This window comes from Heterodontus francisci, chromosome 31, assembly GCF_036365525.1.
Source record: "Heterodontus francisci isolate sHetFra1 chromosome 31, sHetFra1.hap1, whole genome shotgun sequence".
NCBI lineage: Eukaryota > Metazoa > Chordata > Chondrichthyes > Heterodontiformes > Heterodontidae > Heterodontus > Heterodontus francisci.
Genome location: NC_090401.1, coordinates 31,168,887 through 31,184,637, shown reverse-complemented (window position 1 = coordinate 31,184,637; position 15,751 = coordinate 31,168,887). Strand labels below are relative to the sequence as shown.

The following is a 15,751-nucleotide window of genomic DNA, read 5'->3' as shown; positions in this document are numbered from 1 at the left end:
GATGTATGGGTATGGTATGGAGATGGTGGCAGACAGGTTCAACACTGCACAATATCTTAAACACCCCAGAATAACATAGAGAAGGCTCAATAGTTGAAGGAATCTTCAAGGTAAAACCACAGTACCATGAACCAAGTTGATGGCAAAATACTGCATGTAACAAGGTGCTGCAAGCTGACCTATTCCACCTTCACTATGCATCCGTGCCACACCTTCAGGCAAGCTTGCAACTCTCATTGCCTCACATCACTATATTCCAATGGGGCATACATTCAAGCCACGGCTTGCAATAATGCACTGACATGGAATCATTGAAACACAACACAGCTGCAATGACTGTCACCATGGGCAGAATTTAATGCGGCCCTTTAAAGTGGGAGTGGTGGCATAGGGGAACAGAGAATCGCATCAGAACCATCCATCCGGAAATCCAGTGTTGTGACAACGGTCCCAGATTTTGCCAGCGGCAGGAAAGGACCAAGGCAGCATTACTGCCCTGATATGACAGGAATCTATTTTAAATTGCTGAGCAGTTGTTTGTAATGCATTTACATCTAATTAACCTCGATTTTAAAGGTTGGCTCTTGATTTAGTGGACAGCGGGCGGCTTCGGTTTCACGACAGTTAAACACCGGCCACAACGATGCGAGAGGCCTCAGTGCCATGACAGGGAGGCAGCTATGAACAATGCTGCAGCGGGAAAGAGGGGGGTTCGGAGGACATTGTCAGTCTATGTTGCTGTATGCTCAGCAAGGGGGCGGAGTTGTGGTCTCGGGGGCTCTGCAAGAGGGATGCGCTTGGGCTTGGGTTTGCGGGGGCTGTATTGGGTAACCAAACTGCTGTGAGAGATGTTTGGTCGCCCTTGCTGCTTGATGAGAGGGTCGACTATCAGCAGGGTGGGTACTGAGGACTATCACGGAGTCCACCAGGAGAATTGTCAAAAGCTCAGTTGCCAAGGCAGGGTTATCTCTGCATCAACAGTGCTCTGGTGGCCCACAGGTTACCTGGCATGAGTCTCATACACCCTGTCAATTTTGGACCACCATGGCATGACACAGCACCTCGGATGGAGGGAGGACCAAGAGTCAGCTGTGCCTGCCCGTGAAGCTCCTCGATGGGAGCATCAGAAGCTGGCCATGCCAAGAAGGGCCCACCTGCACAAGAGAGTGTACCAGTCTCGAATCAGCCACCTCCAAATGTCCGTGCGGTATTCTCAGTGAAGACTACGGCTCTTCAGGGAGTCCATCACAGACTAATGCACAGCTGTAGGTTGAGTTGTGATCTATGGGATTTGCGGGGGGGTCACCCTATGCCAATGGCCCTGATGATCACTATGGCACTAAAACTTTCTGCAGCTGGATCTTTCCAGGTTCCATCGGGAACATGTGTGGGGTCTCCCAGGCAGAAGCCCATTGGCTTAATCAAGGAGGTGACAAATGCCCTGTTCAAGAGAGCCGGTGACTATATGAACTACCAGACCAACACTGACAGTCAGGACAAGAGGGCCATCAGGTTCGGGGCCAACACTGGATTTATGTCGGTGTAAGTTGTGATAGACGACTCGCGTATGGGCATCAATGTTCCCACGGACCATCCAGCTGCCTTAATCAACAGGAAAGCATTTCCTGCTGGTGTGTGCCCACTTCCTGGGAAGCAGCCATGATGCTTCCACACGTCTGCAGTCCCGGTGCCACAGCTTTTCAGGACCCCGCTCGCCTCAGGGATGGATTATCGGGGACAAGGGCTACCCATCAAAGACATGGCTACTGATGCCTTTGAACAGCCTCCGCACTGCAGCAGAGGAGAGGTACAACACTTGCCATAGCTCCACCTGAGTGATCATTGAGTAGGCCATTGGGCTGCTGAAGATGAGATTCTGGTACCTGGATCGATGCAGTGGAGCCTTGCAGTATGTCCCAGTGAGAGTATCGCATATCATGGTGGTCTGCTGTGCTCGGCACAATCTGGCACTGCAGAGGCGGGAGGCCATATATGATGATGAGATGCAAAGGAGGGAAAGGAGCAAGCAGTGCTGGATGTTGAAGCCCTTGCACCAGAGGCCAGGCAGATTGAGTTGTGTGCCAAGGAGGCAAGAGACAACCTCACAATCAGCCGCTTCCAGCATTCCTGATGCCCAGTCACAGAGAACCAAGAAAGACCTCACCTCGATGCACGTAGTCTGTCACCTCCTTTCCATTTGTGTTCCCTGATTTGCGCCCAGCTGCAAATCACAATTGTGCCCATGGGAGAACATATGTTAATGAGGACTGTAGTTAAATAGGCATTTCAGTAATGGGGAAGGGGAATGTCAGCAGATCACAATTAAGGCCTAATGGAAAATGGCTTTCACATAATGATCATTAATGATTTGAGCAAATGAACTTTTAATTAATCAATACGTAAAATTTCTGACAGTCATGAATCCTCAAGTGTAGCTATGTGGTTTTCTTAACGTGTTTGTGGGTGCTCCAATGAGGTGTGATCCCTGCGCTAGCTGCTGGGCTGGAGGCAGGCTGCTGATCAAGCTGCCCCATGGCCTGTGATGACTTTGGTGGCTGTCCTCTGGCTGCCTGAGGCCTGGAGGGCCCCTGCTGCCAGGAGGTTTCCTGCACTGGTGCAGAACCCTCCTCACGCCTCAAGGCTGCTGGAGCTGGTCTCACTGGCAGAGGGGCTGAGGAGCCGGTGTCCACAATCAGAGCGCCCTGAGGGGAGCCCCCAGCTGCGGATGTCAGCCTCTCCTTCTCCCTTTCAAGGTTCACTTGAACCTCCCTGCTCACTAGAGAAGGAGCAGGAGATGGAGAAGACTCCAGGCGCCTTGTCCTTCTCTTGCCTTGCCCCTGCTGCATCAAGTTCATGGCCAACGCGGTGGTGTGAAAGTCTGCACGCATCTGTAGGATCTGGCCCTCCATGAGGGTCGCCAACCTCTCGATGGAGAAGCCATGTGCTCATACGCCTGAGACATGGCAGCAGTCATAGCACGGATGGACTCCTCCATCGTCCACTCATAGCCTCTGGCATCGCCGCCAGATGTTGCCTTACTCTCTCTGGAACTCAAGTATGCCCTGTGCTGACAATACCATAGGCTCATCATCAGACTGGGGCTCAGCATGGGCCTGGCCAGATCCGACTATCAGTGTCCTCGGTTGTCTCAGCCTCAGCTAGCTGCTCAGGTACGTATGCTGTGCTCTCACCAATTAGTGACCCTGATTCTACAGCCAAGCAGAAACCCACTGAGGTGTTGGTTTCTGCTCTGGTGGAAGGTGCAGGAAAGTCATGGGACAGTTCATCTGCGGAGTGCTCCTCCTCCTCAGAGGTGGATGGCTGTCCCCCTTCTGGTTGAATCTCCTGCGACCGCCGACTTGCCTGAGAGAACATAAACATGTGGATTATTCTATGCAGATCTCGTCATGTCCACCATAAGTGATGTGTGTCTCCAGAAGTGATCCGTATGTTGATGGAAGCCAAGCCTCACTCTCTTGTGTAGAGACTGTAGTCTCTCGATCTGATATGGTGTGTCTGCCCTTGGTCCCTAACAATTCCAAGGCCTCTTCCTCGGCTGGGGTGAGAGGCCGTAGATCTGGAAGGTCTCTGCCAGACTGAGCCATCTCTCTCCTGTTGTGGGACCTCTTGTCCTGCAAGTGGAAAGAGAGAGATAGTAAGAATTCGCAGAGTGATCAACATGACAGTTCTGCTAGTGTCAGCCCCTTGTCTCCTATTGGGGCATCACATATAGCTCATGCTCCCATCCGCTCTCAGGGGAGTTAATGGGGGGTGAGCTGTGAAAGAAGGTGGCCTGTGGCCAACATGCAGCCATGCATCTGTCAGGATGTAGTGATGCCTTACCCCCTCTGCCATCACTGTGGTTGTGCCACCCTCATCATGCCCCACATCCTCCTGCATAGCCACTTACACTCAGTAATAGAGAGTTATGGAGCAGACACCTTGGCCAAACGCAGGAGGTCATTGACCCTCTTTCGGCACTGCACCCAGTTGTGTTGGGTGACCCCACAGCTGCTGACCTCCTCTGTGATTTCGGTCCAGGCTTGCTTGGTCAGGGGAGAGGACCTCTTCTTGCCATCGCTGGGGAAGAGGACCTCCCTCCTTTCCCGTGCAGCCTGGAGGAGAATCTGCAGGGAGGCACCACTAAACCCTGGGTCCATCCTGTGTCTTGGCTCAGCCATCTTGTGTGTCCTCCTCGGGAGTTTGGGGGGTGGTGGTCATCCAGGAGTCAATCCAACACCATTTTCAGCAGCACACTGAAAGCTGCAAACAACTCCAAAACAGGTGTGAATGCAGGGCTGGCAGGCCTTTAAATATGGCAACAGTACCTGCTCCAGAGTCATCTGATGGTGTAACTGACTGCTCGCATCCCGCCCCGCCATGTGATTTGGAGGGGGGGTGGTGGGGGGCTCTGCCTCTACTATGTAAAATGGTCGCCCGCTACACGTGATCCGCAGTGGGGTTGCCAACCATGTGGCAGAAGGGAACGGCACCCATTTCCGGGCCACTGCCACTGGGCAGCCCTCCATCCTCATTGCGACAATCTACTGGGATTAACTTGCTGCAGGCCCAGCGGTCTCCAGTGGCCAACGTTGGGCCAGCCTGAATCCAGTGAGCTGTCGGCCTCCTTGCTGTCAGAACAACTGGTTTCCAACATCCCGTTCATACACAATGGGGTTGATTCTCAATTTGCCACTTGGGTGTAAATCTAACACTGCCGATCTGCCAGTGTTATTGAAACTGCCTGGTTTTCATTTCTATTGACATCATTGATCCACAACTTTAGTTTCAGATCAGTGCGGCAAATTAAAAACTGTCTCCAACAGACATACACCTTCTAAAGTTTTAAATCTCTAAACGTTGTTGCATTTATAAAAGCTTCTGCTGAAGAGCTGTCAGTGACATCATGTGGATTTCCGAGGAAACGAAACTGATAATGGAGTTTCCATTTCTTGAATCTACAGACTCTTCAGCGCCTTGGTTAAAAATTAATAGTGAAAAAAAAAGGTGACGTCCCTCGGCTTTCTGTTCTAAACTACAGTTATAAAATACTGGGGGAGACTTTTCTTGCTGCAAAAAAAATAGATCGAGGTGGATTGAAAATTGAACATGTTGAACTTATTGAGCATTAGGACCCAGGAGACTCCTCTCAGTTTGCTATATATTCTGCAATGCGCTGTGTGTCAGGTTGTTCCGAGTGAAGTTCTGTTTGGTTTTAGGCAACTCCAACATATATCAGGTAATATAGAGGATAGTTCAAAGAAATTTGATGCAGTGTAGCTATTCTACAGTTTGCATTTTTAGCGATATTACTTTTCTATAATAAGCATTTAAAATTATTGCACATATACACCAATATATTCATAAATTACCATTGTATTTCTGTTACTTGTGTGATATTGATGGCTGGTGCAGTAACACTCTTCCAGGTGCATTTCTTTTTCAGCTATGAGACAAGCCACTGTCCCTTTCCTGAAATGAGTCTCTCCGCACTTTTTGCAGAAGTGTTAACCCATTCATTTCATGTTCTGCGGATACTGTGCAGGTCAGACATTGGCTTAAATCGGATAACAAAATATGTTGATGGATAGTAACAAGTTTCAGAATAAGATGAAAACCGTCTACAGATTAAATTGGTTGAAACTAGTTAATGGACGAGGTTTCTTTTTATGAATTGTTCAAATATATTTGAGAATCTAGTGAACAAAGGAAAGAATAGGGAGCTGTGGATTGTGGCATCGGTCCTGTCATTGAGTGGGGAGTTAGCTCGAGTATCTATGAATGTTTGCAAGTCATGGAGATGAAGGAAAGGATAGTAGAATTGGGGACCATTGAAATGCTTGTAAAGATTAGTAAATGCCACAGGTTATGAAGTGTTCAGTCTCCGAGGTGAGCATTGGGCACAACAGGGGAAATAGTTCACCATTGGGACCAGCTGTAAGTGAAATAAAAAAACTTGTTTGGAATTGGTAATGGATCAAGATACTGACAGGTGATAAGGAGTGACTGCAGTTGGGCAGGGTGGTTAAAAAGGAATCTTGTAAAACAGGAATAAAATTAAAATCGGCAAGTAGGTTTCGGGTAGCTATTCACACCAGGAGATATATACAGAAAAGGAGATGAGAAAGAATCTCAGCAACATAATAGGCCATAATTTGCTATCAAAATGTGACGCTAATAGTACTCCCCATTGTTTATACATAAATGATACTGCAATGTCAGGCATGGAGCAGATGTGCGGTTAAACTCCTGAGGGGTCTTGACAGGGTGGTTGTGGAAAGGATGTTTCCTCTTGTGGAAGAATCTAGAACTAGGGGTCACTGTCTTAAAAATAAGTGGTTGCCCATTTCAGACAGAGATGAGGAGAAATCTTTCCTCTGAGGGTTGTGAGTCTTTGGAACTCTCTTCCTCAAAAGGCGATGAAAGCAGAGTCCTTAAATATTTTTAAGGTAGAGGTGGATAGATTCTTGAGCAAGGGGTGAAAGGTTATCGGGGGTAGGTGGGAATGTGGTGCTGAGGTTATATTTGAAACTGAGAAAGAGGCTCATGTTGTTGGAGGCCAATCATTGCAGCCCCAGGGCTTTCTCAGTGAAGTGTCCTCAGCCCAACCATCTTCAGCTACTTCCCTTTATCAGGTCAGGAATGGGGCTGTCGATTGTACGATTTTAAGCTTCATTCACAACTCAAAGAGCAGGTCATGCCAGCTTGCAACAGGACCTGGATAATATCCAGACGGGCTAATATTCACACCACTATGTGCCAAGTAATGACCATCTCCAGTAAGACATTTAATGTTATCAACATTGTCCAGAAACCTAACTGGCCCCACCATACCAATGCCATGGCTGCAGGAATAGAACAGAAGATGGGTACACTGATAATTGGCTCACCTGCTGGCCCCCCAGTGCTTCTTCACTACAAAGTCAATTGTGATGGATACATCTGCACTATCACTCAAAGCTTAACCTATCCAATACAGAGTGGTCTGCTTGATCGGTCCTTGGGCATTGAATTCAATATCCACCCTTTTAATCACCAGAACCCTGTGACTGCAATATGTATGATTTAAAGGTTGCATTGTATCAACTTGCAAGCTTACTTCAACAGCACTTTTACCAAAGTTAAGAGCAGCAAGAGTATGGGAACACCTTCCCCCTCCAAGTCAAATACCATCTTGACTTGGATGTACATCCACCATTTCTTTATGGTTGCTGGATCAAAATCCTGAAATTCCCTACACCATTTTGGAAAAACTCACCAAAAGGACTGCAATGATTCAAGGAGAAGAATCTTGGGGCAACTAGCGATGGGTATTAAAAATTCAGCTTTTCCAGCATTTCCCATATCTCAGGAATGCATAAGGAAACACCACCTCTGACAGCAGCTACATGACTACATGTTTATTAGAACTAGCCACTGATGTAACCTACTAAGAATAAAGTTTTTATCTACAATCATTTATCAGGCAAACCCCCCACCTGCCAAGACTGAGGCACACATTATTTCACCACTTGAACAATAACTTAAAATTGCAAGCCCTGACTGGAAGGACATTTGCATAGTAGCAGACAGTGTTGAAACAAAGGAACCAGTCCCTGCCCCAATGCACGGAAGAGACCTGGTCAAACCAATCGGTCACGTGACCACCTGCTGGCCAACCAGGGGAGCTTTAAACTGGAAACGCAAAACTTTGAAAAGACAAAGCTCTGTGCTCATGAAGTGAAGATCTCTTCTGGAACTGAAGCAAGAATTACTTCCTCTCCTGTCTGCCTGCCTCAATCTCTTTTTCCCACAGAACTGAATCTTGTGAAGATACGTAAACTCAGAATCTCCTATGTGAATAAGGTTTACGAAGAATACTGGGCCCCAATGAAACACAAGACCATATATTCAATCAAGGACTACAGCGAGCTCGAGAAACTGTAACAAGATATTGTCTCAAACTGTTCTACTTATCTTTTCTTCTGCTCTTTTCTGTCTCTATTTGCATATGTGTATTGCGTGGGTATTTGTATATCCGTAGGTGTTAACTGTATTAGAGTTCAAGTTTAAGGTTTAATAAATTTCATCTTTCTTCGTTAAACCACAGAAAGCCTGTTTGTGCTCATTTCTTTGCCTTATAGTTGGAAAGTTGTGAACACGGATTCACAAAGGGGAGATCAAAACCGTGTTTAAAATTAAACCCTGTTGCAATAAGACCAGATGAAGATAGTAACAGACCCCTGGACACATTTCTCACTTGGTTGTAACACATTTTAAGAGTGAAGAATTATAATTTCACTGAAGATTACTGTAGACAAAACATGAAACCGAGCTTTTCCGATAACAATTTGAACCATCTCTACCTGTAATTTATAAATCTGCTACCAGATGAGGTTATTACACAGCACTGTCAGTACTTCCCTTGTAACCTTTTTAATTGAAATTGCTTCTTGTGTTGATCTGTGCAGGAAGGTCCTATTGTGTTCCAGCTATTACTGAAATCTACAATACTTGTATCAGTCTTCCTTGAAAATATTGGAAAAATGCGAGAGCTGGTCTATATTGCATTGATCTTGTCTGCTTCTTTCAACACAGGTGAGAAGTAGATTTATGTGGTAATGTTGATTCATTTCAAATACTTGCAAATTTATGCCTGGCCTTTCTCTACAATCTTGCTGAATCTTCTCCCTTTTTTGTAAAAAAGTTAGTTTTTATTGGAAACAAGTAAGCAATAAAGTCTCAATACATTGATAAGTATAGAATGGGCAAATAAGTCTGTGAACTCTGAGTAGGTAACTTTAAACTTTGGATCGCAAAGACTGAACACTAAAGCTGGAAGGAAAGACCCAGCTGGTGAAAAGGAGAATTCACAAATTATTGGCAAGTGACTAGAAGGAAACCGCTGAAGTCAAGAAATGAACAGTTGAAGCTGCTTTACCATTTAAAAAGAAACAGTACATTTAGCAATTCTACCAGTTGACTGAGATTATGAGCACAGTTCAAAAGCTTAGGATTCTTGATGGAACAGTGTTAAGCATAATGTTTGAGGGGCAGACAGCAGTCAGGCATGATTGAATCAAGATGGAGGGGAAAAGTGAGATATCAAACTTTTCATGTTACCTGGAATAACATAGAATCATCGAACATCAATTACATCTGGCACAGATAGTGCAGAAGAAATCACCAAATATCCCAGTTGGGATTTATAGTGATTAAAAATATGGGATGGTGTGCTAAACTATTTTGAAGCACATTTTGTTTGAATATTTAACTATTCTTGAGCATATGCAAAGGGCATAGTGGAGATACGTCCATCTAGCTATGTAAATTATATTGAAAGTTTTCAATTTTCTATACACTTTTCTCTAAATACCCGTGCAATTCCAAAGTAATTCATTGATCATAAAATGCTTTTGGTCATTTTGAAGTTGATAAGATGATATATAAATGCAAGTTGGTATCCTCTGACGTTGTGAGCAATGATACGTGAGATGATTTTGGGTGTATAGAAGAAATATATTTTTAAAAGACAAAAATAAAATAAAATGTTCTCATTCTGTTATCTTCCCTGTTTTGCAGGTTCAAGCCTACCTTCATGTGATATAGGTAACCCCCATTCTCCTCTACTCATCCTCTTCCTCATATCTCTTCCCTCTTTTCCATACTGTGTGTCCATAGAATCCATAGTGATTGTAAACTACCATTAATTGTGTTGCTAAGAGAAACTATTTTTCTTGAATGGTTTTTCATTTTCGTGTGTTCTGTCAGGTTTGAGATCGCAGGGCTGGGGGAATGCAACACTTAACCACTTTTTTTTCCTTCTAAACCAGTATTGTTCACTGCATTGGGAAAGTGTCAGATGGACACTCCCAGTTATTTTTGCATCCACGAACTTGATAGAAAATGACCCAGTGCAGGCATTTTTCTTAAAACCAGGTCCTCCCAATCACCAGCCTTTGCAACTCCGGCAAGGCTACACTGTTGCCTTCAGCTGCCTGAGAACTGGTGCCAATAGCCTAGAAGTAAGTAATATAAAAATAGCTTAATCAGAGACCAATTAAGAATTCTTAGGGCTCTTTAGGGTCCTTCAGCAACCCTGAACAACTCCCTCCCCCCTCATCCCCATTCATTAAAACCTACCTGAAAGGAGAAAACTGGACTGCAGCTCTCCAGCACTGAGACTCATGGGCGTGGCCAGGAGATTTCTTGTCCAATGGGATTGTGGACAGGGAGATGCTTATTGGACATAGTTTGCTAACCCTGGAGGGACCCCCATATTTAGCAGGGACCCTTGAGCTTGGGATCTGTAGGATTGTATATGAATGTGCCCCTGACATTATTAGTGCTCATGCTGAGAGGAAACAATTACACAAGTAGTCTGCAAACTAATAAAATGCTGGTTGTAACTTGACTGCTTTCCTACATTACTGACTTAGCAGTCAAGAAAGTTATCAAATGAGTGGCTTGTCTCACCGTTGAATACTTGTCTAATATTTCTGTTTTGCCCATGTATTTATAGATTGGTCGACAGTTGCCTGGGTTGCAGGAGGAGCAGGTAAAAGAAATTGCATTGATATACACCTTCTCAGGATGTCCCGATATTGCTTCACAATTGCTTGATTATGTGCAGTCACTGCTGCTCTGTCAGGAAATGTGGCAACCAATTTGTGCACAGGATGGTCCAACAAACAGCAAATGGAAAAAATAACTAGATGATCTATTTTCAGTGGTATTTACTGATTGAGGAATGTTGCCCAGAACACCAGAAGAACTCCTGCTATTCTTCAAAAAGTGCCATGGCATCTTTTGCTGCATCCACCTGAATAAGCAGATGGCAGCTTGGTTTTACATCTCCTTGGAAAAATGGCATCTCTGACAATTCATCCGTCCTTTAGCACTGCACTAAATTGCCAGCCTAGATTGAGTGAGTGTAGATGAACAGAGAGACTTTGTTGTTCATATACACAAATTCATAAAGGTGGCAGGGCAAGTTAATAAGGTGGTTAAAGAAGCAAATAAAGTAGAAAAAAATATTGGGTTAATAACCAGATGTCATTGATTTCAAATCATTGGCCAAAGATCTAGTGGGAAGATGAGGAGAGATTTTTTTTTTCACTGAGTTGTGGGAATCTGGAATGCTCTGTCTGAAAAGGCGGTGGAAGCTAATTCCATAAATAGTTTTAAAAGGGAGATGGACAGATAGTTGAGGATGAGGAACTTGCAGGTTATGGACAATAAGTGGAGGTGTGGAACTAAGCATGACTTTTCTTTCAAAGAGGCAGCACAGGCATGATGGCCTGAATGGCCTCCTGTGCTGTACGTTTTTTATGGTCCATTCTGAGTATCAGGGTTGAGTATTTCATTGCAAAGTCACCTTTCTTTTTCAAATTTGCAACTTTAAAATGCAAACATGTGACATGATGATGTGCTCTTTTAAAACAAAGACATCATGGTGTAATTTATACTCTTGCTAACTGAAGGTCATGCTCCTTTCTTTTTGAAAGGCTGCCAGGGTCATGGCAAACCCCTTTGCTCCATTTCTTCCCATGCCATTTTTGGATTTGTTGGAGCTGTGATCTCTACAGCCAAGAGCCTAAACGGGGTGCTGTATCACCAAGCAAATTTTTAGTTCCCTTATCAACTGACTTTATTCTACTTTTGCAGCTGCTGCAGTAGTTGCTGCCCCAGTTGTTGTTGGTGCAGCTGGCTTCACTGGTGCTGGAATAGCAGCTGGATCCTTGGGAGCAAAAATGATGTCTGTGGCTGCAGTCGCTAATGGAGGGGGTGTAGCAGCTGGTGGTGTTGTCGCAACCCTCCAGTCTATTGGTAAGATTCCATGTTTTCTTTTAAATCAAATTGAGGAAAAGTTATGAAGATTGATCTTAATGTAATCACTTGTCCAACACCTTTAAGTCATCCTTCCATGTATAAACATAGAAAGTGGTGAAGTTTGTGTGGGGGCAGGGCTCCGTGGTTTCTCAGACAGGAAGTTATCAGTCTTGGCTGTGGGTGAGATAGTGATTGCTTAAATGGCTAATATTGGTGAACTAGTGTCATAATAAAACTCTGGTGCTGCTATGTTTGTTTAATATAGAGTGAAACTGATCAGCAAAGTCACTACAAAAAGCTCTATTCTGTAGTTTGTATTTTGAAATAACTTTTTAATGCACAAATTAGGGGAAAACTGGATGGCCATTCAGGAGAGAAGACTTACTCAGCAGCCTTTATATTAGCAAGGGCAGCACAGTGGCGCAGTGGTTTGCACTGCAGCTCCAGGGACCCGGGTTCGATTCTGGGTACTGCCTGTGCGGAGTTTGCAAGTTCTCCCTGTGACCGCGTGGGTTTTTGCTGGGTGTTTCCTCCTACATCCAAAGACTTGCAGGTTGATGGGTAAATTGGCCATTGTAAATTGCCCCTAGTGTAGGTAGGTGGTAGGGAATATGGAATTACTGTAGGGTTAGTATAAATGGGTGGTTGTTGGTCGGCACAGACTCGGTGGGCCGAATGGCCTGTTTCAGTGCTGTATCTCTAAATCAATAAATAAAATAAATAAGATCAAAGGCCTGAATAGTTTCTTGGCTGTGCATTTTATTTTTTTTGAAGAATGGTTCATAGCACAGGATAAACAGATTCTCTCAGAGTGGGAATGGAGGCAGTTTTATAAAGTTTAACGAATGTGTTCTAAATATTGCTACATATTTGTAAGGATTAATATATGTTCTTTTCTTCATGAAGGAGCTGCTGGACTCTCTACTGCTGGTGCTGCTATAGTAGGAAGTGCTGGTGCTGCCACTGGCTGTGCTGCTAAAGAGCTTATTCAGAGTTCTGAAGATGAGCCCTAAATTCAGCATGCTGCTTTAAAGTAGATTCTCCGCAGTTAGGCAGCTCCTGAGGATTTACTTGGGCCGGAAATGAAGTAGCATTCTGTTAGTACCTGTTGAATATTCTCTAGGTTGGGGTTTCAAAATAAATCCAGTAATTGAAAATACTTTTAATTTTAGTATAGGTGGTTCTATCCTTTTGCTAATACCCAGATGCCCTGTTAGCAATCTTCTTAATTAGTTTTGGGTGAAACATTCTACACTGTTTCAGCCCCAGATTTTGTCATTCTATAACTGACCACAGGGTGAATGGAGGCATTCAGTTCTGTGACTACATTTCATAGAAATGGCAAGTGTTCTGTGGATCCTGTAAGTGCACCATTGAATTTAATACCAATTGTCATGCAGCCCCCCCCCCCCCCCCCCCCCCAAACTGGCAACAATGTGGCTTATTATTTTTGCCACATGGACATTAAATTTCAAATTGTTGCTGAGAAAAAGAGAAGACCTGTGACAAGGGGTTGCCAGGCCCCTGGCTGGAAAGATACATTTACAGATTAACAGACAGTGCTCGTAGACAAAGGAGCTATTCCCTGCTTCAATTCGATCCACAAACTGACATGGCCAGGCCAGTTAGTCACATAACTAACTGGCTGTTGCAGTGTTTGAACTGGCAAAAGCAGAATGCTCCTGGACTGAAGCAGACCTCCTCTCCTGCCTGTCTGCTCCCATCTCTTTCTCGCGGAACTCCAAAACCCACTGAAGACACATGAACCCCAAGAGAGAAAGGTCACCTACAGTGAACTAGGTTTAAGAAGAATACTGGAGCCCAACGAAAAGCAAGATCTACCTATAATCAAGGACTCGACAGTGAGCTGGAAGAACTATAACAACAACTCTTCAGATATTGCCTCAAACCTATCCATTTTATTTTTCTTCTGCTCTTCTCTGTCTCTATTTGCATGTATGCATGCTAGCGTGGGCACGTCGTGTATTCATAGGCGTTAACCGAATTAGTGTTTGTGTTTTAAAACCTCCAAGTTTAATAAAATTTCACCTTTTTTTCTTTAAACCTAAGAAAGCCTGTTTGCGCTGGTTTCTTTGCCTTATAATTGGAAAGGGGTGAACAAGGATTCACCAAGGGGTAGCTCAAACACTGTGTATTTAAAATTAAACCCTGTTACAGTAAGACCAGGTGAAGACTGAGAGGGACCCCTCGTCACCTTTCTCACCGAGTTGTTACAATAGCTTCAACTGTTCCCTTTCTGGGCTGGAGAGGTTAAGTGGTATTGCAGGAACATAAATCATTAAAAGGGTCCTTGCATAGTTAAGTACTAACCCTAACTTTTAGTGCTGACTTTAATTAGTTTTTAACAGTGCAAATGCAGAAAATACTTGAAGCTCATGGGGAGATTGACAGCAATCTCCAGTTTCTCTTTCTCACCTGGTCGTAACACCAATACTTATTGTGGTCCACTCCAAGAATGAATCTTATCTGCTGGGGGTTGGGCTGAAGTATATATCCCATTTGTAAAGTGCTCCTTAAAATGTACCTCCTTGATCCCCAAGCTGTCCTTTTATGTGGTTGTGTCAAATGGTGTCTGATAATGCTCTTGTAAAAGCACACGGGAACATTTGTTACATTAAAAGTGTTCTATAAATGCAAGTTGCTGTTGTTTTGCCATAAAACCCCTCTCCCCTGTAACTTTGGCATAAAGCATGGAAATATAACTGGAGTTGCAAGGTTCTCAACTGTATCGCATGAGATTTTTGTCAGGAGTGGGGCTACTTCATAAATACAGTACACTGCTCAAAAACTACAAGTCTCATGGCTGACATGTGGGTCTTGGGAAACCCTGCATCTGCAATATCTTATGTCAGAATGATTTGAGGTGATAAAAGTACACATTGCATCTACAAATGAATATCTGAGAAGATGTCATACTTTAAATCACAATAACTAAATCTTAATACTTTTATGTAACAAACCTTGATTAAATTACACCTTAAATAACATTTGTTTTGGTGTTTTATTTTCCCTTAAAACCCAACTCTTTGACCAAGCTTTTGGTCTGCTCTTAATCTTTCCTTCTTTGGCTGTGATTATATCTCAGTAAAGCTCCTTGGAATATTTTTCAACATTGAAGGCACTGTACAAATGCAAGCTGCTGTTATTTCATCTGTCTTGGAGAGTGACTATTCTTCTTGACTTACAATTTAATATTATGGGTTCTGAAAAGTTAGAGTATTTGTCTCTAAAGTTCTGCATTTATATTCGGTTACTGTATATTTAAATTATCACTTAATCTATGCACTTTAATGTTCAGCACCTTATGAAAGACACTTGCACTTTTTCAGTAATTCTGTACTGGCTGTCAACCCATTACAAACACTAACAGCTGCTAATTTGGGAGATTCACTAGGTGGTGAATTGGCTCAGAGTAATGTCACTGAACAATAATGACCCAACTTTGAATCCAGAACAGACTGAAGAGACAAAACCACCAGACTCAAACATATGCGGGAGGAAAGTGTTTCCTATGCACTGGTGATGGCAAACCAGCCCCCTTGGTTAACTGGTAGCCCCTCTCATGCCCAAGTCAGACAGCTGTAGGTGAAAGCACCACCCCCCCCCCCCACCGACCCCCTACAGCACTTGAGAGCCTAATTTAGGCTGAAATTTCTGCATGGTGGCGGAGGTGCTTCCCTCTTGGATGAGACATTTTAACCGAGGTCTCATCTTGTTATTCAGGTGTAAGAAAATGATGGCACTATTTGAAAAATAGCAGGGGAGTTCTCCTGGTGTCCTGGTCAACACATTCCTAAACCAACAACATTGAAACAAAATAGCTGGTCATTTATCTCACTGCTGTTTTTGTGATCTTGCTGTGCATTAATTTGTTGTCATTTGCCAGCAGAACTGTGACTCTGCTTCAAAATAGTAATTA

At 44.0% G+C, this 15,751-nt stretch overlaps 1 protein-coding gene across 1 annotated transcript; it reads left to right on the top strand.

Annotated features, from left to right (window-relative positions):
- The first annotated feature begins 5,133 nt into the window (after positions 1-5,133).
- On the top strand, positions 5,134-14,817 carry LOC137347119 (interferon alpha-inducible protein 27-like protein 2A). The gene is made up of 6 exons (XM_068011230.1): positions 5,134-5,239; positions 8,451-8,577; positions 9,562-9,588; positions 10,502-10,537; positions 11,647-11,808; positions 12,718-14,817. The coding sequence occupies exons 2-6, from the start codon at positions 8,526-8,528 to the stop codon at positions 12,822-12,824; spliced, it is 384 nt and encodes a 127-aa protein (XP_067867331.1). The 5' UTR covers positions 5,134-5,239; positions 8,451-8,525; the 3' UTR covers positions 12,825-14,817.
- The last annotated feature ends 934 nt before the right edge of the window (positions 14,818-15,751 follow it).

Coding starts and splice junctions, on each gene's coding strand:
- LOC137347119 (XM_068011230.1), top strand. CDS start 8,526: ATGCGAGAGCTGGTCTATATTGCATTGATCTTGTCTGCTTCTTTCAAC. Junction 8,578..9,561: donor GTCTGCTTCTTTCAACACAG/GTGAGAAGTAGA, acceptor CCTGTTTTGCAG/GTTCAAGCCTACCTTCATGT. Junction 11,809..12,717: donor CGCAACCCTCCAGTCTATTG/GTAAGATTCCAT, acceptor TTCTTCATGAAG/GAGCTGCTGGACTCTCTACT.